Source organism: Lampetra fluviatilis, chromosome 60, assembly GCF_964198595.1.
Source record: "Lampetra fluviatilis chromosome 60, kcLamFluv1.1, whole genome shotgun sequence".
Classification (NCBI taxonomy): Eukaryota; Metazoa; Chordata; class Hyperoartia; order Petromyzontiformes; family Petromyzontidae; genus Lampetra; species Lampetra fluviatilis.
This window is the reverse complement of record NC_136334.1, coordinates 1696269-1720791: the sequence shown is the minus strand read 5'-3', so window position 1 is coordinate 1720791 and position 24523 is coordinate 1696269. Positions and strand designations below refer to the sequence as shown.

General features: G+C 55.2%; 1 protein-coding gene across 2 annotated transcripts in view; it reads left to right on the top strand.

Moving 5' to 3' along the window:
- LOC144950966 (protein Jade-1-like) overlaps nt 1–22076 on the top strand; it is a 136606-nt gene extending 114530 nt beyond the window's left edge. The window contains exons 5-13 of one of the 2 annotated variants that reach the window (XM_078881154.1): nt 4028–4185; nt 5502–5710; nt 9277–9488; nt 10651–10821; nt 13023–13139; nt 16003–16625; nt 18035–18323; nt 19845–19995; nt 20840–22076. In XM_078881154.1, coding sequence (XP_078737280.1) covers nt 4028–4185; nt 5502–5710; nt 9277–9488; nt 10651–10821; nt 13023–13139; nt 16003–16625; nt 18035–18323; nt 19845–19995; nt 20840–21603 — 2694 coding nt within the window. In that variant the 3' untranslated portion in view covers nt 21604–22076. The remainder of the gene's footprint in view (nt 1–4027; nt 4186–5501; nt 5711–9276; nt 9489–10650; nt 10822–13022; nt 13140–16002; nt 16626–18034; nt 18324–19844; nt 19996–20839) is intronic. The other variant, XM_078881153.1, reaches the window with a different exon arrangement.
- Nucleotides 22077–24523: the final 2447 nt, after the last annotated feature.

Genomic DNA, 24523 nt, shown 5'->3' with positions numbered 1-24523 from the left:
CTCGGCTACCATACGCCACAACGCGCTCTACGCCCCCTTTAGACTGTGATAATACCGCCCCAATACCTGTGTCACTCGCGTCCGTATCAAGAATGAAAGGGCGATCAAAATCGGGATAATCCAATGTCGGGGCCGTAGCCAATAGATCACGCAGACTCCGAAAGGCCGCCTCTTCCGGCTCTCCCCAAACAAATTTCCGTCCTTTACCCGTAAGGAGATGCAAGGGCCTCGCAATCGTCGCAAACCCCGGCACAAATCTTCGGTAATACGAGGCAAATCCCAAAAACCGCCGAACATCCCCCACAGAGGCCGGAGTCGGCCAATCCCGGACACACGCCGTCTTTTCCGGATCCGTGGACACCCCCTCTGCACTCACAATGTGCCCCAAATAACGGACGGACCGTTGCAGTAGGTGGCATTTCTTTGGTTTGAATTTCAAATTGGCAGAGCGCATCCTCGTGAACACTGTCTCCAGCCGCGTTAAATGTTCCTCAAATGTGCGGCTGAACACAATAATATCGTCCAAATATATAAGACACGTCTCCCACTGCAACCCCGTCAAAACGAGCTCCATCAATCTTTGAAATGTAGCAGGGGCCGCATTCAATCCCATCGGGAGGCAGTTGAATTGAAATAACCCCTGCGGCGTACGGAATGCGGTTTTCTCCCGTGAGGACTCGTCAAGGGGAAGCTGCCAAAATCCCGAAGAGAGGTCCAGTGTGGAAAAGAACTTAGCCCCCGACAATGCGTCAAGGGAGTCGTCCATACGCGGCAGGGGGTACGCATCTGCCACCGATATCTTATTCAATTTCCGGAAATCGACACAAAATCGCAAGTTGCCATCCTTTTTCTTAACCAAGACCACAGGAGCGCCCCATGGGCTGTTAGATGGCGATATAATGTCCGCAGCCAACATGTCTTCCACCGCCCCCCGAACGTGTTCTCGCTCCGCTGGACTCATCCGATGCGAATTTAACCGAATAGGGGCAGCGTCGCCCGTCTCAATGTGATGGGAAAGCAACGATGTGCGTCCCAAATCCAAATCGTCGGAGCTGAACACATCCGAATACGTCAGCAACAATTTACGCAGCGCATCACGTTGCCCCACGGACAGGGAAGAATTTTCGTCACATAAGGTAGCGATCCAACGATTATCCGAACCCCTTGGCTCGGAAACACCAGCGACCACTCCCCGGCGATGCGGACAATCGTGCGTCGCAAACGCCGTAGTGGCATGTGCCACAACCGTACCGGCCGGAACACGGATGTTTTCCACCACCGCATTAAGCACCTGTAAAACCGGTAATTGATCCGGCCGGACGATGGTCTGTGCCCCAACTAACGCCAATCCCGTTGTTATCGTGGCGGATGGTGACAACAAGACCCCTAATGCTCCTAGCCGATTGGGCAGGGGCTTCCGATACCGCAAGGGTATAAGCATCTGTGAACCAGGTGGGATGTCCACAGATGCGACGGACAGCGCCTGCACCTGTACGGCCGAAGCAGGTCGCCCCCAGGGCGACGGCAGAAACGAGATTCGACGGCCCCCCGGCAATTCAATACAATTCTCATTGATTTTAATCAAAATGGGCATCTTAGCCAAAAAATCCGTGCCTAGTAAGCAAGGAACCGCCAAAGATCTCGATATTAACACAACGCCCGAAGCCGACACATCCCCTATAGATATCTTAGCATCCACCTGGCCCACGATACCCATACTACCCCCGTTCGCCGCGACGCAAGACCCATAAACCGGACGCACAGCCCCCGGCGGAATGCCCAACAGATGGAAAATGACATCCGATATAATAGTCGCAGACGCTCCCGAGTCGACCAAAATGCGCACGTCCACACCTTGTATGGACCCCGGTACAGTGGACGAACCCGTAGCGGCCGCGACAACTCTCCGTGCCAATTTGCGCCACTGCGTAACTGAATGACAAGGCCCCGTCGATGGCCTTTCTTTAACAACAACAATAGGATCGCGCAACAAAGGTGGTGGGTGAGGTGTAAAGCCTTGCCGAGTGTCTGGTGCGTGCCGACATGCCTGTTTCGGAGGTTCCTTGGTCGGCTTGTCCGGTGTTGTGGGCTCCTGCTGCGGCGGACCCGGGAAGCGGGCCCAGCAATCTTTGGCGTAATGGCCCCTACGGCCGCAGCGGAAGCAATCGGCCTCGTTGCGCCGAAGCGCAGGTCTTGCATCCCGGCGGCCCCGTCCCGATGGCGTAGCGCGCGGCCCCGGCCTTCCGCGTCCCGACCATGGAGAGGAGGCAGCCGTCAGCTCCTGTGGACCCCGCTCATCCGGCACATAGATCGCCCTTGTGGGGTCCCACCCCATCGCGCCTCCTTCCTTGACGGGCCCACCCGTCCATGCCGCCACTTGCTTCCAGCGACGGAGATTAAACTGCGCATCCAGACACTTTGCTGCCGCCCGGGACGTGAGCTTCTCATGCCCACACACAGGCATGGGGATCCCCAGATCCCGAGACAGCTCCAGCATTTTTCCCAATATGAGAGGCTCGAGCAGATCCTGTGGCGTGTCAGGATATGCTGCCATGGCCAGCTCCAACACCGCACCCCTGAACGCCACGGGCGATTCTTCGGGTGCTCGTTGTCGTTGAGCGAATCGCCGATGCGCGTCGTCAGGTGGCTCATAGGCGTCGGCCATTTCCTCAAAAACTCCACATAAAGTCTTCTTCTTATCGGCCGTTATGGAACGGAAAAATCGAACAGATTCGTCGTCCAGCAGAGTCGGCAACACTTCCAAGGCCTCCGCATCGGTCCATCTTGCTGAACGAACCGCCGCCAAAAATCGGCAGGCGAAAGCGCTCCAATCGCCCCCGATAGAGAATTCCTTAACTGTAGTAAGGTGGCGACTCCGACTCCTCTTTACGCCGTCTTCCAATGATGGTTGTTCTGGAGGCAAATTCAAAATGGCGTCGGCCCGCGGCGTGGCCAAGATGGCGGTTTGGCGCCGCGGAGCGCGCAAGATGGCGTCTTCTTGCCGCGTGGCCAATGGCGGCGGCAGGGCAGGCAACGTGGCGGCCCGTGGAGCACCTTCTCGTTCCATCGTCGTCCTTGGCGTAACGAGGTGACATAGATGCGCCAGGACGTCCTTTAGTGTCTCCAGTTGTTCTGCCACCTGTTGCCATCTTTGGTCAGCGTCCGATGTTGTTGACGGACCCGCCATCGCGCCGACATCTTCCACGCCCGTCCCCGTGCTCGCCTCAGCAGGGCTCTCCTCCACCACCCCAGCAGAATCCGTGGTCGGAGGGAATTCGTCGTCGTCGGACGAAGAAGCCGATGCTGGCGCCGGGGGAATTTTCTTCCTTACTTGCTTAGACATGCCGTTTCACTTCTGACCCCAGTGTAATAAAAGACTTGACCACGATCTCTGGCTCAGTGTCCTTTATTCGGTCCGTACTGCGTTCCCACACGGCTGTCTCTCTTATTCTCTCTGTGCTGGTTCCGATGTCACTCCAGTCCACATCAGCAGCCCCGCTGCTGTTCTTGTCGCTCTTGCAGCCCCACAGCAGCTCCGCTGCTGTACTCTCACACAGCTCCCTTGGCTGTTCCTGCTGCAGCTCTGACAGCCTCGTGCTGTCTCGCCTTCTCGTCGCTCCTGCGACTCTTGGCAGCCACCCCGCTGCCCCTCACACACAGCCTTACTGCCTATCTCTATCTGCAGCTTTGCACCTCCCAGTAGCTCCCTACTGTTCCCAGGGTTGGCTCCCGCTTCTGACGGTGCCCCCTCGGCTCGTACGCCCGCGTGGCCCCACACCTTTCCATTCACACCCCGACTGCCTTCTCCTTCCGGTTTACCCGCTTAAGGACCCCCTACCTTTCACCCACGTCACCTGGCTCCGCCTCCTCGTGACGTCACATCCGGAAGGTCGCTTTCGCCCGCATTACACATCCATACATGGCTGACGGTGGTGGTGACGGTGGTGATGATGATGCTGGTGGAGATTCTGGTCGGCCGTGTCGTCACTTCCACTGACCCTGACCCCTTGTTCGCGATGTGCTCCAGATTTTCCGCACTGACCTCATCAGCGCCATGAAGCTGCCAGACTCCGGATCCTTAGTGCCGGGTCAGTTTTATCTGCTCGCCGACCCCTGGAGACCAGAGTGGGAGCGTGGAGTCCAGGTGCCGGTTTGTCCAGAATCCATCCCGGTGCCCAGCTTCAGGTGAGGACTGCGCATAGCGCAGCTCATGTTTTCACCGCTCGACAACAGACAATTCATTAGTCAGCTTTGCCACGTAAACAACACGTGCCAATTCTTTAAGAGTGTTGTGGTGTAAACTCACACGGAGACGAAATTCTCTGTAAGAGATCTTGCCAGTGTTGATTTGAAGCTTTTGTGACTGCAGGAATCCATACTCTTTGGTTCTTTCGGTAAAGTCACGTGGGTGGAAAATAAAATAAAATAGATCACGACGTTTCGGGTGCAACACAAGCTTCCGTCATCAGGTGGGAAAGTATGATCTGCTGCTGGGGCAGACTGTTTTAAAAGGTTTGAAATGGGTGTAGCCCAAGGGTCATAAAGAAGTGGCCGGGTCTAGCGATGTTAATGTGAGAAATTAGCATGTAACTGGGCACGGAAGTGGCTATGTTAATGTGAGAGATGAGCAGTTTATTAATTAGCCAGTTTATTAACTATATTAACGACTACACTCACGTACAGTATCACCGGATCACACCCGAGGTAGATGCTTCTCCACTTGGTCCTTCCCGTGGACCGTCCCGGTAGCCGCCTAACTCCTCGGCCTATCCTCACCTAAGCTCCCCACTAATCCCACTCTTTCCTCGGCCGAGGGTCCCGGTGCCGAGCGGCGCGTCTTCCGTTCGGCGTGTATTCCAACCCCTCGAGACCTCCGTTCCCTCGGCTCCCCACAACGACCCCGCCCCTCGTCCCGGGGTCCCCCTTAAGTACCCCTCTCCTCTGGGTAACGTGACGTCACCCTATGACGTAACCCTGTTCTCTCCTGCCGATGCCCTCACTTCCTCCCACGACTCCTCGACACGAGTACGGCACACCGGCTGTGTGTTGGGGAATAAACCCACGACATTTACAACTCGAGTGCGACGTTTCGCCAGCAATTACAACACAGCCACCATCAGGCTGTCCGCCTGACAGGAGTGCAAGGTACAGGACAGGCAACACAAATCGCCCCAAAAAGATGCAAATTCAAACTAAACCATCCCCATCCTACCAGGCAAAGCCCCCCCCCCTTGAGGAAGCAACTCATTCTTCAGAAGCAACCAAGCCAACGCAAGTAATGGCTCGACAAAGTCGCCGTAAGACCGACACAGGCGCCGAATGTGACTCGCGGTTTAATGTTTGTCTTGCATCTCGATTAGAAGTTTTCGTGACTGCACAGATCCATACTCTTTGGTTCTTTCGTCAAAGTCACGCAGGTAGAAAATATGTATTTTATTGTTATGTTTTAGTAATGTTTGTAATTTATCAAAATGATTGTTTTCTTACTTTTCTCCGTCCAGGATCCTGAACCAGGGTTGGTGCAGCGACCGCTGGGAGGAGCCTCCTCCCCACCACCTCCTCCCCGACCCCGACCCTGACCCCGACGACGTGCTCAGGACCCCCCCGGCCACCAGAGATCACGACCGCGGGGAAGAGGCCACTCAGTACGACCTCGACGACATGGACGTCAGCTGGCTCCGAGCCGCCAACGGCGAGATGACAAAAATGGGTCAGTGGCTCGCCGCCCGGGCAGTGGTTTACTCTCCAGCACACACACACACCGGTGTGCTGAACTAGTAACACAACCTTACCAATTGGCTGTGTTGGGTGGTGGCGACACATTTATATCCACGCAATCTATCCCAAACCTCTGTTATGGATTACATTGGTCGCGTACTTGTTGAACTGCAGAAGCATATTTTGCGGAACTACGTTTTGAGATCCCTTCAAGTCAAGAGTCAACAGAGTCAGACTGAATTTATTTGTACTGCGTGGAATCAGATGTCCCGTTGGGGCACGGGGTCAGAACGTGAACAACAACAAACAAGATAGACACACGATAGGAGTGCAAAGTATAGGAAAGGTGAGCACATCGCTTAATAAAATATATAAATAAAACTAAATAGTTTTTTCTTACCAGGTACAGCCCCACTGAGCCATTGGCTTCTTTTTCAGAAGCGACCTGGCCACAAATGATAGCTCAACGAAGTTGCTTATCACTTGTGAAAGTATAGCAGCAAAATAACGCATGTTCCTGTCCATCCACTAAAGATGCACACTTTCTCGCATGCCCCTTACAGAGAAGTGTTCATTGTAAGGCAGTCATACCGACATTTCTGTAATCCTCTGAACTGCGTGCCGGCCTTCATAGGTGCTCGCTAGCAGCACTTGCCCCAACAGTCTGTTAAGGTTATACGGGGGATTTTTGTCTTTTTTGTTTGTTGCTGTAACTTTCTGACACGGTGCCCCTAACTGGATATGTGTGAAAAAGTAAGATTAAAAAACAATTCAAAACACGCTTTCATGAAATGTACGTGCTAGCAATGGAAGAACTCTACGACTCCAGGAAGTGGCCCCGAAGCTTGCCATAACGTCAGGGACCGTGGCCAATTACAGCCAACGTCAGTTGACCGTGGACAATTAGAGCCAAGCCAAAACATAACATATACAAAATAATGTTTTTAAATATCTGTTTTTTTTTTAAATAATAGAATATGGTGTTGTCATCAGTATGACATAAGTATACCAAGTTTGCAGTCGATACCACATTAGGAAGTGGGTTAAAATTGAGTAACAAGATTTGATGATACGATAACAACAGCAACAACAGACAGAGTGAGTTAAATAAAAAGCGTGTAATAATAAAAATGGCTTCATAGCTCACCGGATGTCTCCTCCAGCACAATTAAAAGATTCTGATTCCGACCAGGCTGAGAGAGACCATCAACTCCACTACGCTTGGGAACTCGCTGTTAATCACAGGCGGCGGCTGAGACCTGGGTTCGAACCAGGTCCTCAGAGGTGCCGGCTCTGTGCCCTGACCTCTGACGAGCCGGCCGGTCTCCTCTCGGCTGTTTAATGTGCACGAGAAAAAAACACAAAAAACAGGTCCGTCCGACGGGGAGTTAATTATTGAAAAGCAAAGAATCTGCGCACGCCGCGTTTTCTTTTTTATGATTCTCTCGCTGGTTTTGTTGTTATTGTTGTATCGATTGGCTGACTCTTTTATCTTTGAACCTTAAGCATTGCAACTGTTTTGTATTATAAATGTACCATTCGGGCACTATGAAGGATTTAAGCATTTGCACATAATGGCAACTATTTTAACACTTTTTTTACCATCATTTATTTTACCAGGTAAGGCCCCACTGAGCCCTTTTCAGGATCGACCTGGCCATCACAAATGATATAGCCCAACGAAATTTACGTATCATCACGTGGAAAGTTAAAGCAGCTTAATACTCTAAACGCGTGGAGGGAAAAACCGGAGGACCCGGAGAAAAATCCACGCGACCACGGGGAGAGAAAGAGAGACACGAAATCTCCAAATATACAGCAGCAGGCGTCAGGGTTGGGATCGAACCTACGACCCTCCTGCATACCAGGCGAGGTCGTAGATTAAATAACCCAGCGTTTGAAAGCGCCTTACGTCCCAATCTCATCTTAATCATTCCAGTCCCCGGCTGTAGTTTTCTCCACGGTTGGCTACGTGCAGTGCGAAAGAAGTTCCACGTACATGCACGCACGCACGCACACACACAAGGTTCCCGGCAGTGCAACTCTTTAATGGCACGCTTTGTGAACCAGCGGAATTGTTTTCACGTGCCATTTACAGTTTCAACCCAGAGACCTCTGACATCTTGTTTCCAATGTGAGACACATGGCCTGGCAACCATTTTTTTTTGAAGTGGCAAAGACAGGAAGGGGGGGTGTTGGGGAGGGGGCTGTTTGCGGTGGAGTTCTTTTGGTGCGATTGTTCTGCGTTATTTATTTTAACTTAAAATCAGTGGGTTTTTTTTCTCTCTATTTTTCTGGTCAACAAGAAGGCTCAAGACTCTGCTGAAACGCCACGGTGGCTAGGAGATGTTAACTACCTCGCCTGGTATACAGGAGGGTGTGGGTTTGATCCTGACCCTGATGATGCCTGCTGTATATTTAGAGTTTGCGTGTCTCTCTCATCATCATCAAGGTGGCTAGGAGATGTTAACTACCTCGCCTGGTATACAGGAGGTCGTGGGTTCGATCCCGACCCTAAACCCTCTATATTTATAGTTTGCGGTGTCTCTCTCTCCCCAGTTTAACACTTCCAGGTTTTCGCCATCCCGTGGCCGCGTGGATTTTTCTCCGGGTCCACCGTTTTTTTCCCCTCCACATTTAGAATCAACATGCGTTTCGAGTATTCGGCTGCTATAAATCTGCACACGATGATGATGATGATGAGCCACATTGTTGAGCTCTCATTTGTGATCGGCAGGTCGCTGACAACGAAACAGCTATAAAGCTCAGTGGGCCTTACCTGGTAAAATAAAAAAAAAACAGTTGATAGTTTAGTTTAATAACTCGAAGTGACCAGGTGCCTTGGCTCGGTCGGAGCGCGGAGCCGGCACCGCCGACGTGTCAAGCTCAGACCCAGGCACCAGACTGTGTCTACGGGACCTTTTGCCGGTATCACAACTTTAACTGTTCGCCTTTCGGCATTCTTTGGCTGAGACTAGGCGGTAGAAAAGGCTGTCTCTGGTGTAGGCCAGTCAGTCTCAAACACAATCCACGTAGGGGCGCCACGGTGGCGAGATGTTAACCACCTCGCCGGGGTCGGGTTCTATCCCGCGACCTCCTGCGTACTGGGCGAGGGGGTTGACATCTCACCACCCTGGCGCCCCGTGTTGCGATGATAAAGTTCGTGTGCTCATAATCAACGTTTTTGGGTTTAGATGGCGTTATTTATAAATGTGTTGTAACCCTCCACCACCCGACACGGCCAATCAGTAAAAAAGTGTCACGTTGACAAAAGACAAATAGTTCACTGCTTTAGCCCACCGGTGTGTTGAAGCATGAAACCACAACATTTACAATTTGAATTCGACGTTTCGCTGGTGATTGCATCCAGCATCATCGGGCAATTCGCCAGAATGGTGAGGCTCTGCTCTGTCTCCCGTTCTTATATAGAGCAGCAGCAGGGTGACGTCATCATTAACTAATTAACTCATCAGGTGCAACGATTTGAGGGGAGGGGGGTTATTGTAATTATATACTAGATTATCAGTTGGATGACGACGATGACGACGATGGCGCTAGGGCTGCCGCCGGTGCGCGAGCGCTCCCTGGAGGCGGCGCTGTCGCGGCTGGAGCGGCGCTGCGCCGACTCGGCTCTGCGGGCGCTCAGCACCGAGGCGGCGCTGGGCATCGAGTTCGACGCGGACGTGGTGTGCGACGTGTGCCGCTCACCGCACGCCGAGGACGGCAACGAGATGGTGTTCTGCGACAAGTGCGACGTGTGTGTCCACCAGGTACGCGGCGCGGCCGCCGGGCTGGTCGCGGCTTGGGGGGGCATCGGTGCGGAGGGCTCGGAGCAATGGCCCTGGCTGTTGGTGGCCGTTGAGGAGCAATGGTGCTGGAGTTGAATATGAATCCTAAATCTTTGCTCTGGTTGTCCTGTGAAGTCTGCGTGCTAGCGAGCGTGTCCACGTGGGCGAGTGTGAGCGAGCGAGTCCACGTGGGCGAGTGTGAGCGAGCGTGTCCACGTGGGCGAGTGTGAGCGAGCGAGTCCACGTGGGCGAGTGTGAGCGAGCGTGTCCACGTGGGCGAGTGTGAGCGAGCGTGTCCACGTGGGCGAGTGTGAGCGAGCGTGTCCACGTGGGCGAGTGTGAGCGAGCGTGTCCACGTGGGCGAGTGTGAGCGAGCGAGTCCACGTGGGCGAGTGTGAGCGAGCGTGTCTACGTGGGCGAGTGTGAGCGAGCGTGTCCACGTGGGCGAGTGTGAGCGAGCGTGTCCACGTGGGCGAGTGTGAGCGAGCGTGTCCACGTGGGCGAGTGTGAGCGAGCGTGTCCACGTGGGCGAGTGTGAGCGAGCGTGTCCACTTGGTGGGGGGAGCAGTGGCGCGGTGGTCCGCGCTGCGCTAAGATCCCTGCGGCTCGAATTCGATTCACGCTCACGGCCAACACCGGTGACGAATATATGAACCGGTCATGGGCCTCCCCTAGGTCGACTCAGCCTCAAATGAGTACCTGGCACGGTGTGTAAATATCGCCACTGAGGAGACAAAGGCGGCCGGGTGTAGTGCTGGCCACCCATCCCCTCGTGTACCGTGCCGGCCTTTATAGGTGCTGCTAACAGCACTTGCCCCCACAGTCTGTGAAGGCTATACGGGGCATCTTAGTGCTATGTAACTATGTGTGTGCGCCTATGAGTGTGTGTGCGTATGTACCTGTGTGTGTGTGTGCATGTACGCGTGTGAGTATGCACCTATGCGTGTTTGTAAACGTGTGCGTGTGCATCTGTACCTATGCATGTACGCGCATGCACACCCATGCGCGCACGTGTGGGCATGGGTGTGCGTACGTACCCATGCTCGTGGGCGCGTATGTGGGTGCACACATGTACCTATGGATGAGCGTGCGCATGTACCTGCCCGCTGACCGCGCTGTTGCGTGTGTGTGTGTGCGTACCCAGGCTTGCTACGGCATCGCGTGCGTGCCCGCAGGGAGCTGGCTGTGTCGCGTGTGCGACCGCGGGGTGGCCGCCCCCCGCTGCCAGCTGTGCCCCCGGCGAGACGGAGCCATGAAGCCGACGCGCAGCGGAGGGAAGTGGGCGCACGTCAGCTGCGCCCTCTGGATCCCCGAGGTCAGGGGCGATGACGCGGCGGCGGGGGAGAGTTTGCGCTGACGAGCTCCGTGCCGCTCGGCGACGAGGTGTAAACCGATTTTTTTGGGTTTTATTTGACGAGGCCCCGCTAAGCGGCGTGGCGCTCTTTTGCAGAAGCAACCTGGCCGTCGCAAACGACAGCTCAATCATCATCATCATCACGTGGACAATCACACGGCTGTCCACCCACACGGCTTACCCCGTATTCTCGTATGGGGAAATTGAGTTTTCAGGTCCATACGGCGTACAGCTGTTTCAACAACGATAACATAATTTGTCTATTTGTGTTTCTCCCTTATGATGGGCCTTTGTAGGATGAACGTTGAGATTTATAAGGGGCACGGGGTGACCAATAATGTCTGAATTGGTCTGTAGTAAGGTGTAGGGGGCACTGCTGACAAGGGTCTGTAGTAAGGTGTAGGGGGCGCTGACAAGGGTCTGTAGTAAGGTGTAGGGGGCACTGCTGACAAGGGTCTGTAGTAAGGTGTAGGGGGCGCTGGCAAGGGTCTGTAGTAAGGTGTAGGGGGCACTGACAAGGGTCTGTAGTAAGGTGTAGGGGGCACTGCTGACAAGGGTCTGTAGTAAGGTGTAGGGGGCACTGCTGATAAGGGGTTGACTGCATTAATAGCAGCAGCCAATTTCCTGTAAAACGCGTGACGCCAATTCTCGTTGCGGACGGGAAACCCGAACGCGACGGACGATGGGAGGAGCGCGTCGGTGACGCGGCGACGCCACGGCCTCATCGCGTCGCGCCGACTGCCGTGGCGCGGTGAACGCGGCGCCGTTAACCCCCCCACCCCTGCCGAGCTCCGAGCCAGACTCGAGAGGACATTCTTGGCGACGGGAAAATGTTGCTTGCATCGTGGGGCCCTGTTTTGTGAGAGGCCCAGTCCGCTCCTTTCCCCTCCCCCCACCTCTGAACGATCGGGGGGGGGGGGCGGGGGGGGAATCAAGAAGTGAAGTTGACGGGAACAGCAATCGCGGCGGTCAGGAGGCGAGTGACCGTCAGTCCGGCGATTGGAGCGAATCGGCGATTGACGCCCGTCAAACGCGCGACCCCTTTAACGACGAAACAGTTTTTATTTTACCGGGTGAGGAGACCCACTGAGATGTGCAGGAGAACTCCTCTTAGCGAGCACGCATGTTCACGACTAATCAGCTAACGACGGGCCTCCATAGAGCCCAATGTGTAGTGTATAGTGTAGTTTATAGTGTAGTGTATAGTGAAGTGTATAGTAGTGTAGTGTATAGTAGTGTAGTGTATAGTAGTGTAGTGTATAGTTTATAGTAGTGTATAGTAGTGTAGTGTATAGTAGTGTATAGTGTAGTGTATAGTAGTGTAGTGTATATAAATGATGATAGCTCAACGAAGTGGCTTATCTTCATGTGGAAATGTACAGCAGCAGCCAGATTATCTGAACGCGTGACGTTCATTCTAAATGTGGAGGGAAAACAACTGAGGACTCGTAATAAAATCCACGCCAACACAGTAAAAGAAATACGCCAACTCCAAATACACAGCAGGCGTCAGGGTCGGGATGGAACCCACGACCTCCTGTAGACCAGGCACGGTGGTGAGATCTTAACTGCCTCGCCTGATATGCAGGAGGTCGTGATTTCGATCCTCACCCTGACGCCTGCTGCTGTATATTTGGAGTTTTCGTGTTTCTCTCCCCGTGGTCGCGTGGATTTTTTTCCGGGTCCTCCGCCATTAGCGGCACAGCTCGGCATCTGCGATGGAAACGCGACCGCCTGTTGCCTCCGAAGCCGCACTGGGCTGGCTCGGCCTGGATGTGCCAGCGTCTCCACGTGTGTGTGTGCGTGTGCGTGCGTGTCTACACGCGTGTGTGCGTGTGTGTGCGTGTGTGTGGTGGGGAGCGGTAGTGTAGTAGCGGTTAGCGCGCTGCGCTACGAACCCGGCGGCCCGAGTTCGATTCCCATTCCAACAAACACCAGTGATAGCGATTATCTGAACCGGTCCTGGGCCTCCCCGAGGGCGACTCAGCCTCAAATCAGGACCTGGTGCGGAGACAAACGCGGCCGGGTGTGGCGCTGGCCACCCACCCCCCCTTTGTTGGCCGTTCCGTCCTTCATAGGTGCTCTCCAACAGCATTTGCCCCGACAGTCTGCTAAGGCTACACGGGGGGGATCTTTGTCTTTGTGTGTGCGCGACGGTGCAGGTGAGCATCGGGTGCCCGGAGAAGATGGAGCCGATCACGCGCCTCTCGCTCATCCCCCCCACGCGCTGGGCCCTCCTCTGCTGCCTCTGTCACGAGCGCACGGGCGCCTGCATCCAGGTAGCGCTCCCACCGCTTCCCTCGCACGCTGCCTCCCCGCACGCTGCCTCCCCGCACGCTGCCTCCCCGCACGCTGCCTCTCCGCGCTTCTGCTCCCGACCGCTTGTTTCTTGTTCTGCCTGCTTCGTTGCGCTTGCGTCTGCGCTTCTGCATATTGCCGCCTGTGCCGTGTGCTTCCGTAAAACTTCGCCAAAGCCTTGATTTGCTCCTCCATGTTACTTCTGTGCGCTTCTGCGTACCCACATACTCACCCACACACTCACCCACACACTCACCCACACACTCACCCACACACTCACCCACACACTCACCCACACACACACTGACCCACACACTTACCCACAAACTCACCCACACACTCACCCACACACTCACCCACACACACACTCACCCACACACTCACCCACACACACACTCACCCACACACACACTCACCCGCACACTCACCCACACACTCACCCAACCACTCACCCAACCACTCACCCACACACTCACCCACACACTCACCCACACACTCACCCACACACTCACCCACACACTCACCCACACACTCACTCAACCATTCACCCACACACTCACCCCGCACCTCCGATCAACACGGTTGGCTACGTACGGTGCGAAAGAAGTTCAACGTGCACACATACGCAGATAATGAGATCGTGCACAGGAAGTGAGATGTGGGCATTGCTGGACCATGAGTGGTGGCTAATACAGCGTGTGCAGCGCCCCTCATTAATTGGCCAACGTTCCCGTGGACTTCACTCCCTGATTCCTCCATTCACGTTGGGGACTCGGGGCTACCTGACGGCTTCGTCTCGTCAACAACGACAACAACTCCCACCCCCTCACTCGCCCACACTCAACCACGCAAGCGCCCCACCCACTCACTCAGCCAAAGTAAAAGACAAAGATCCCCCGTGTAGCCTTGACAGACTGTTGGGGCAAGTGCTGTCAGCGAGCACCTATGAAAGGCCGGCACGGCACATGAGGGGGTGGGTGGCCAGCACCACGCCCGGCCGCCTTTGTCTCCCCAGTGGCAATGTTTACACACCGCACCAGGTACTCATTTTAGGCTGAGTCGACCTAAGGGGAGGCCCAGGACCGGTTCAAATAATCGTCACCGGTGTTGGTCGTGAGCGGGAATCGAACCCAGGTTGCCGGGTTTGTAGCGCAGCGCGCTAACCGCTACACCACCACCAGCACACACTTACACACACGCACACACCCAATGCACACACATACACACACGCACACACCCCATGCATGCACACATCCACGCACACACCCCATGCACACACATACACACACACACGCACACCACCCCCTGCACACACATACACACACGCACACACCCCTTGCACACACATACACACACGCACACACCCCATGCACACACATACACACACGCACACACCCCCTGCACACACATACACACACGCACACGCCCCATGCACACGCACACATCCACGCACACACCCCATGCATGCACACATCCACGCACACACAAAGACACGCACACACACACACACACGTGCTTTCCGTTACTCGTGACTCAACTCATCCCATCTGGAGGACCGTCTGGCGATAGCTCAACGCCCACGGTGTCCATGTGCGTGCCGTGTGAGCGCGTGCGTGCCGTTTGTGTGGGGAGTGACGTGGCGTCCCGCACCGCGATCCTGCCCAGCCCCAGTTCCACTCCCAGCCACGGTGGGCGACGCAGTGCATCGCAGCCGTGACGGCTCACTCACGCGCGTGCCATCGGGGCCTCCCCTAGGTGGACTTGGCCCAAAGCCCAGTTCACGCCTAAACGGTCACTCAACGCGTAAAACGAATCGCATCACTCTTGGGCGTCTCTGCAACGGGTTGCAACTGGTTGCGGAGTGGGAGAGGGGACCAGTTGCAGCGACGCTGCGAACCGCCGTCGGTCGACACGATCCTGGAGGAGCGGCGCGATTGCTCGCACAGATATGTGGGCAAATCGGCCGCGGGCGACTAGATTGGATCACGCCGTCACAAGAGTGAGATTGGGGTCGCGTGGACCCACTGCCTCCGGTTGGCGCGGTTGGCTACGTAGGGTGCGAAAGAAGTCCAACCATCATACGTACTACCCACAGACTCAACACTGCCCACAGACTCAACACTGCCCATAGACTCAACACTGCCCATAGACTCAACACTGCCCATAGACTCAACACTGCACCTCTGATTGGCACGGTTGGCTGCGTACGCTGCGAAAGAAGTTCAACATCACGCATACTGTGAACCTGCGGTTTACCGGACCAGAAGGGGGGGGGGGAGGGGGTGTCCGTAGAATCCGATTCTCCTTTAATGGCCAAATTACTTATTTTGTGCACCGAATCAACACCCTAGCATGCGCACATACACACCTGGCTGTGTGAACCTGGCTTAAAAACAGTGGCTGCGCGTGTGCGTGTCTGTGGTGTGTGCGTGTCTGTGGTGTGTGAGTGTCTGTGGTGTGTGCGTGTCTGTGGTGTGTGCGTGTCTGTGGTGTGTGAGCGTCTGTGGTGTGTGCGTGTCTGTGGTGTGTGCGTGTCTGTGGTGTGTGCGTGTCTGTGGTGTGTGCGTGTCTGTGATGTGTGTGTGTCTGTGGTGTGTGCGTGTCTGTGGTGTGTGCATGTCTGTGTGTGCTTGTCTGCGTGCGTGCACGTGTCTGTGCACGTGTGCGTGTGTTTCTGCGTGTCTGTGTGCGTCTCCGTGCGTGTGTTCGCATGCCTGTATGTGTGTGTGTATTTGTGTATCTGTGTGCACATGTCTGCGTGCGTGCACATATCTGTGTGCGTCCCTGTTTGTTTGACCCTATGTGTATGTGTGTGTATGCACTTGTCTCTGCGCGCGCCCACAGTGCTCGGAGCACACGTGCGTGCGCGCCTTCCACGTGACCTGCGGCTTCCATGGCGGCCTCGACATGGCCACCTTCCTGGATGAGCGCACGGACCGCGTCCGCTTCCGCTCCTACTGCCCCGAGCACACGCAGCGCCAGCAGCACCTTCAGCAACAGCAGCAGCCGCAGCCTCTGTCGCGCTCGCCCTCGCAAGCCTCCGACATCGGCAACCGAGGCTGCTCCCTTCCGCCGTCGCCCGAATTCCCCCCGGACGGCGCCGGCGTCGCCACCACGCCGACCGGCAGCACGGACTGGGAGTGGGAGGAGCTCCCTGGCGGGCGAAGGGCGGCCGCCACCGGCGTGGCAGCGGCGCGACGCACCGGCGGCGGCGACGACGACGGCGGCATCGTGGACGCGGTCGCAGAGATGCGCAGGGAGCGCTTGCGGCGTCTGGAGGAGGAGTTCTACACGCTCGCCGGCGCGGCAGACGCGGCGCCGGCCCTGGGACGCGCCGGCTCCGCCAGCGCTGCCGCCGCAGACCTCGTCTACCAGTTCTGGAAGCTGCGCAGGAAGAGCGGCTTCGATCGGCCCCTGCTGACGACTCCGTCCGTGCCGAAGCCGGCGGCCGTGCCGGAGCCTCGCAGGTCGGCGCGCGTTGAGGCTGAACGTCGTCGCGGTCCGACGGCTCGTCCGTAATACGGGTCGAGGATCGGTTCCTATCTCTCGTCTCGTTCGTATTGTTTTCGCCCCTTAACCTGTATATAGTCTCGTGTCTCTTAGAGCTCTCTTCACTTGATACAGTAATTTTGCTGTGAAGGTTCCACCTGAAGACAAGCTTGTGTTGCCTCCGAAACGTCGTGATTTAATTTAGTTGTTTTTTCATTTATTGTTTGTGCGAGTGTACATTTTGCTTGTGATGTTCACAAATCGTAAGACGAGCAATTTAATGAGTTGTGAAAGCCTCCGCAAAATCTTCGCTTAGTGGAAGGTCACTAATTCTCGCCTGATGATGCCGGTTGTAATCACCAGCGAAATGTCGTGGCTTTACTCTCCAACACATCAACTGGTTAGCGCTGAACAAGTGACGGCAGGTTTGGTTTACGTTACAAACCTTACCAGTTGGCCGTGTCGGGTGGATGGCGGGTTTCACGACGCGTTCATATTCACGCGATCGAACCCAAACAAAAACCTCGCATCACTAACTCTCCTCTGCTACTACTGCTGCTGCTGCTACTGCTGCTACTGCTGCTGCTACTGCTGCTACTGCTTCTGTTACTACTGCTGCTACTACTCCTGGTGCTACTACTGCTGTTCCTACTGCTTCTGTTGCTACTGCTGCTGCTACTGCTGCTCTTGCTGCTACTGCTGCTGCTACTCCTGCTGCTGCTGCTGTTGCTACTGCTGCTACTACAACTGCTGCTACTACTGCTGCTGCTACTGTTGATACTGCTGCTGCTGCTACTGCTGCTGCTCCTCCTGCTGCTGCTCCTGCTGCTACTACTGCTACTACTGCTGCTACTACAACTGCTGCTGCTACTACTACTACTGCTGCTGCTGCTACTACTGCTGCTGCTGCTACTGCTGCTGCTGCTACTGCTGTTGCTGCTACTGCTGCTGCCCACAGTCTGGACTCCAGCTGGCATTTGTGTTGTTGACCCCTTGGCCCCTGGTCAAGTCCTGGCTCAAGTTTAAGGGCTCCGTTGTTTCCCCTGCCTATGACTGACCACCCCCAGTCTCTCTCTCTCTGCTAAATCCGCATGCCCGACGTTATCCAGGAGGTCGTGGGTTCGACCCCGACCCTGACGATGCCTGCTGTATATTTTGAGTCTGCGTGTCTCTCTCATCATCATAATCACGACCACGGTGGCTAGGAGATGTTAACTACCTCGCCTGGTATACAGGAGGTCGTAGTTTACATGAACCCACGACCTCCTGTACACGGTGCTGAGCCGCGTCCACCCGCAGACGCACGACGCGTCCGCACGCGTGGTGCTGCCCCCGCCAGGCTGTAAGAATGGAGCCTTAATCGTTTGTGCGGCGTCCTCACTGCCAGACCTCCGACCCTCTCGGCCAATTCGCCGCCGCCGTCGCCGTCATCGTCGTCATCGTCGTCGTCCCCGGCTCACGCGGACGACGACGCCGACGAGGTGGAGGGGCACAGTGAGGAGGACGGGGAGGACGAGGACGAGGACGATGAGGATGACGAGGAGGAGGAGGCGGAGGAGGAGGAGCGCCACGCGGAGGTGGCGGTGGTGACGACGGCGACGACGGGAGAGGAGGAGGAGAGCGCTGCCCAGCGGGACATGAACTCCCTCACGCACCTGCGGCAGAATCTCGAGCGGGTACGGTGCGTGTGTGCGTGTGTGTGCGTGTGTGTGCGTGTGTGTGCGTGTGTGTGTGTGTCTTGGTAGTGTAGTGGTTTGCGCTACGCTGCGCTACGAACGCGGCAACCCGGGTTCGATTCCCGCTCATGGCCAACGCCGGTGACGATTATCTGAACCGGTCCTGGGCCTCCCCTAGGTCGACTCGGCCTCAAATGATTCCCCGACGCGGCGTGTAAACATCGCCACTGGGGAGACAAATGCGGTCGGGCGTTGTGCCGGCCACCCACCCCCTCGTGCTCGCTAACAGCACTTGCCCCTACAGTCTGTTAAGGCTATACGGGGGATCTGTGCATTTCTTCCCCCAGTTTAGTTGGGGGGGCGGTGATGGAGGAAATTTCTCCCTCCGCTTGAGACCCAGAGAATTGGTATTTGAGATTTACCAGTGAAGAAGATACTTCGAAGGTTTTTATTATTTTGATACGTAATTATCGGTGACGTGTCAGGCGATGCGCCACCTTCTTCTTCGTCCTCTTAGCCCACTTCCATCGGCAGTGTCGCCAAAGAATGGGCGCAATCATACTCCCGTTGATTCGTTGAGAAAGTATTGTGTTGATTTTCATCATCACATTACTACTGTTGATTGAGGAATTCTTATTTTTTGCACGCACGCTGTGGTTTAGGGGGATGAGTTTTGAGTAAAAGAGGAAATCTTATTCGGATTATTTACGGAAAATCTGGGTCATTGGCATACCAGTCAACCCCTTATCAGTGGTTACCTTATTGCAGACCAATTCAGACCTCATTGGTCACCCCGAGCCCATTATAAATCTCAACGTTCATCCTATAAAGCCCGTATTGAAACGGCTGTACGCCGTGTGGACCTGAAAATTAAATTTCCCTGTACAAGAATACGGGGTAAAGAGTATGGGTTGACACGGCGTGCGTTTGCAATTCGGTCGGAATGTCGCTACGTCAATTTCCGTGCTCACAGAAGTGACGTCCCCCGGCGCCCCGTGACGCCTGCTTTTGGCGTTGGCGGGAAGAGCGTGGACGTGATGCCACGCATGCGACGCCATTTCCCGTGACGTCGCATTTTCGGATTTGTCTATAAGATAAAAATAATTTGTACTGTCCCAGCGTTCCATAACGAGGCGGAATTTTCGGTATTTTCCCTTCAATTCTAAAATCGAAAACACGTCCCTGCTGTGGTTGGTTTGTTGCTCCGAGACGTTTAAAATATATTTTAAAAAACTATTCTTTGAAACGAAACTATTAAGCTATTTTTATTTTACCAGGGGGAGACTCACTGAGCAATGTAGCTCGTTTTCATAGGTGACCCATGATGCCGGCGGGAGCAGGCGCAGTACCTCTGCTACATGGTGTAGTCCGTGCCCCCCTCCCCCCCCCCATCGCTAACGATGATGGCGTGGTGCCCATGGTGCTGGTGGGAGCAGGCGCGGTACCTCTGCTACATGGTGTAGTCCGTGCCCCCCCCCCCCCCTATCGCTAACGATGACGGCGTGGTACCCGTGGGAGCAGGCGAGGAACCTCTGCTACATGGTGTCGCGCCGGGAGAAGCTCAAGAGCGCCCTGGCGCGTCTCCACGAGCAGCTCTTTTGGAGGCGGGTGCAGCTCGCCCTGGCGTCTCCTCCCACCGCCGACGCCGACGACAGCGGCGGCCTCTGCGCGCGTGCGTATCCCTCCGCCGTCGTTAAACGCCGCGTGTCGCGAAAAACGCCGCGAGGCGCCGGGTTTATTTGTAATAAATTTTGAAAGTTCATCGCTGAACTAAGACTGTTACTGTTTTTATTTGACCAGGTAAAGCCCGCTGAGCTATGTAGCCCTTTTTCCGAAGCGACCTGGCCGCAAATGGTAGCTCAGCGAAGGGGCTTATCGTCGTGTGGACATTTTCTGAGCCAAATACGTTGAACGAGTGACGTTGATTCTAACTGTGGAGGGAAAAACAGGAGAGCCCGGAGAAAAATCCATGCCACCACTGGGAGAGAGACGCAGACTCCAAATATACAACAGGCGTCAGGGTCGGAATTGTAGTAGTAGTTGACATCTCCTAGCCACCGTGATGATGATGAGAGAGAGAGGCACGCAGACTCCAAATATACAGCAGCAGGCATCATCAGGCTTGGGATCGAACCCACGACCTCCTATATACCAGGCGAGGCAGTTAACATCTCCTAGCCACGTTGGTGCCCCCCTATATGCAGTCAACTCTCGGGGAGGAGGGGCGGCCCGGATGAAACTGAAACACAGTCTATGCCCAACACGTGTAAATGGGGCTCGATGTGTTGCAGGATGGGGGTGAACGCCTAGCGGGCGTCATCTTCTTTTTTGATAGCTTCTCACGGCAGTCGGTTTATTTGCCGACGTGTTTGCGTTCACGTGGGCGCTGAGCCGTTGACATTTGGTGGGTGAACAGCCGTGACGCAATTAGAGCGCCGCTCGCGTGTAAAGATGCTGTCATCAGAATCATAGATTTAATAGCTCCCCCCACCCCCCACTTCTCTCTCCTCCTGCAGGGCCTTCCCTCGCGGGCACGGCAAGGAAACCCCGGGGCGCTCCGCGCCATCGCAAGTCCCGCGACAGCAGCAGCAGCGACGGCGGCAGCAGCTGCGCCGGCGACGGCGGCAGCAGCAGCGGCAGCAGCGCCGACGGGCGCCCGGGGGCCCCGCGCCGGCACAAGCGGCGGCGCCGCCGCCAGCGTGCTCGCTCCTCCGCCTCGGTCGGCCGGCGACGGGGCCCCGGAACCGGCACGACGGACACGGCGAGCGCGGGCCCCCGGCGGAGGGGCCGACGCAGCAAATCGGCGGCCGGCGGCACCGCGGGGGCTTCGACGGCCGCCGCCGCAGCCGCTACGACCGCGGCATCGGCGGCTGTGGCCGCGGCAGCGTCGAAGAGGAGCGGTGCGCAAGCGGTGGGGGCGACGAAGATCCGCGTGGCACGGTCCGCACCGGCGGGGCCCTCCACAAACTGGGGCGGATTCCGCATTCCCAAGAAGCCGGGAGGGGCTGGCGGTGGCGGCGGCAGCGTCGGCGTGGGGACGAGCGCCGGGGAGGTCGCGTTCCCGGACTTGGAGGAGGACGTCGCCGGGCGGGACTGCGATTTGGAAGCTGCCGACGAAGCCGCCGCCGATGCCGCTGGGGTAGAAGCAGGAGGGCCCCTTGCCCGGGGCTCGCTGTGGAGCCTTGCGAGCGCGGCGCCGGGACACGAGATGTGGCCGTTTGGCCGGTTCCGGGCAGACAGCGGCGACCCGGTTAAAGCCGGCGTCTCTATTATATGCTGAGAATGCTTTCTGTGCACCGTGACACTACTGACACGCAAGAGACAAAGGTCCCCCCTATAGCCTGTAACAGACTGTTGGGACAAGTGCTTTTAGCGAGTAGCACCTATGACGGCCGGCACGGCACACGAGGGGGTGAGTGGCCAGCACCACGCCCGACCGCCTTTGTCTCCCTCGGGCCGATGTTTACCGCACACCGCACCAGGTCGAATCGACCTAGGGGAGGCCCAGGACCGGTTAAAATAATCATCGCCGGCCATGAGCGGGAATCGAACTCGGGTCGCCGGGTTCGTTACGCGGCGTGCTGACCGCTCGCTGCACGACTGCTCCCCCACCCCACTACACGTGCACACACGCACACACTAACACACACATGCCTCCCCCCCCCATTTTGCCTTATAAATAAACTGTTGAGGCAAGTGCTGTTGTTAGCGAACACCTATTAAAGAAAGATTCCACTCCAAAAACGAACGCCTCCCGTCTTCTGGATGTGATGCTTTTTGTCTTTCCTCCCCCAATTTTAATCCCTGATGGCGCCGGGGCACGGGACGAAGGATTCAGCTGGGGGCGGGGGTGGGAGGCGGTGCGACCCCGTGACCCCGTGACCTCACGACCCCGTGACCCCGTAACCCCGCGACCCTTTCGTGCCGTCCCCGCGGAAGCGGATACCGCAGAGCCGCTTCCCGGGGGTCCCTTTTGAGTGTCGCCACCATTTCTGCTTTTTCCAGTTCGCGCTTCGTGGCGCGCGGGGGCGGACGACGATTCGCCCCCGCGGACGCGGCAGAGAGGCAGAGAGGCAGAGCGGCAGAGCGACAACTGGCGTCGTGGAGGAGGAGTTGCAGAGGCTCTCCCCGCTAAACGTTGCGCTACTGACAGTTGAGGGGTATCCAATGGTCGTGGGCGTAAAGCGCAAGTCCCAAACAAGAGCAGTACGAGAGCGAGAGGCGCCAGAATCGTTTGGGCTTTCGGCGCAAGTGAGCGACGGCTATAAAGACGCACACGGACATCGACAAAGGTGGCACAGACGTGGGAGCGGGAGGCGCCAGCGTCGTTCCCGCGTGTCGGTAGCACCGCCACTCTTCCCGACCGCTCTGCCTCTGCCCTCCGAGCAATGAGTGCTCTGCTACGTGTATGGTCTTTGTGCTGTTCGCCTTGTGGCGTTCTCTGGTCTGACACTGGTGGTGAGACGAGGCCATGAAGAAGGCTGCTCTCTCTGGTGTAGGCCAATCAGTTTCAAAGACAATACATATTTAATTATCAGAGCATGTTTGTTTGAATGTTCACCGCAAGTACCGTGTGTTTTTAATGCGAACTTGATTCCTTACACAAGGTTTCTACTTGGTGTTTGAACATCTTAACACCTGTTTCCAGAGAGGGTGAAACCTATTCTTATTTTTTCAAACTTGAACCGAATTAATTTGCATTCATAAATAACGAATACTCTCAACACGCGACGCTGATTCTAAACGTGGAGGGAGAAAACCCGGAGGACCCGGAGAAAAATCCACGCGACCACGGGGAGAGAAAGAGAGACACGGAAACTACAAATATACAGCAGCAGGCGTCAGGGTCAGCATGGAACCCACGACCTGTATACCAGGCGAGGTAGTTAACATCTCCTAACCACCGTGGTGCCCATGCAGGCCCTTGGGAAAACATGACGGTACAGATGAGATGGTACCACACTGGATAAGCACGCACGAGACAGCACACACGACAGAATGAGATGGAACAAACAAGCGTGACAGCATAAATGAATGCACAATACGAAACGGTGTGCAGTGAGACCGGCCAGTCCACACAGACCTGTCGCCTGCTGCAAGGCCGTAGCCATGGAGTCAACATTGGGGGGGACCAAATCTTCCAGGTCTGCCCCCCCCCCCCCAGAAAAAAAATCTAAATTTTAAAACGAATTTCCTGCTTAAAATATAAAAAAAATTCACCAACACATAGGATGGACTTTTTATTTCTTTCTTACAATAATGTCTAATAGTGTATTGTATTACATTGCTCTGTTTTTACTTTTTTACCTTTTCTTTTTTCATTGTATGTAATGGCAGAGATTAGGGATTAATAAAGTACAACCATAACCACAATCATATATACACAAATCTATTTTATAGCAATATATTGGGGGGTACATTTTGAGCATGTTTGAATATTGGGGGGGGGGATGTGTGTGTCCCCCCCCCCAATATTATAATTACGGCCTTGACCTGCTGTATATTTGGAGTCTGCGTGTTTCTCTCCCCGTCGTCGCGTGGATTTTCCTCCGTCCCGTCCGGTTATTCCCTCCACATTGAGAATGGACGTCGCGCGTTTCGAGTTGTTTGGCTGCCATGAATGTCCACACGACTTTGAGCCCACTGCGTTGTGCTACCGCTTGTGGTGGCCAGGTCGCTTCTGAAAAAGAGCTCTCATCTCGCTCGGTGGGCCTTACCTGGTAAAATAAAAAAATATTTTAAATAGTGCATATGAGATCATCCATGATACGCACGGTACGAACTGAGCGGTGGTTCAAGGATGTTTATGTACAATACTATTCAGGTAGTAAATGGGATCGTAACTGGGTGCTGTGCAATTTCACTGAATTGCCATTGGGTGGAGGGATCGAGTGCAACCGCTGAAAACACGTTCCTTCAGAGTGGGCAGGTAGGAACTTACTCTTAGGTTTTTTTCGGTAGAGTCACGTAGGTAAAATAATAATAAGAAAATAATAATAAATGAAAAATAGCTAAATTAAATGAAAATAACTAAATTAAATGATTTAATTTAGTTATTTTCATTTACTTTTATTTTATTATTATTATTTGTTTACCTAAGTGACTTTACCGAAAAAACCTAAGAGTATGAATCCTTGCAGTCACAAAAGCTTCAAATCTAGAATTAAGGTAGGAACTTGGTTGGACAGCGCATTCGTGCG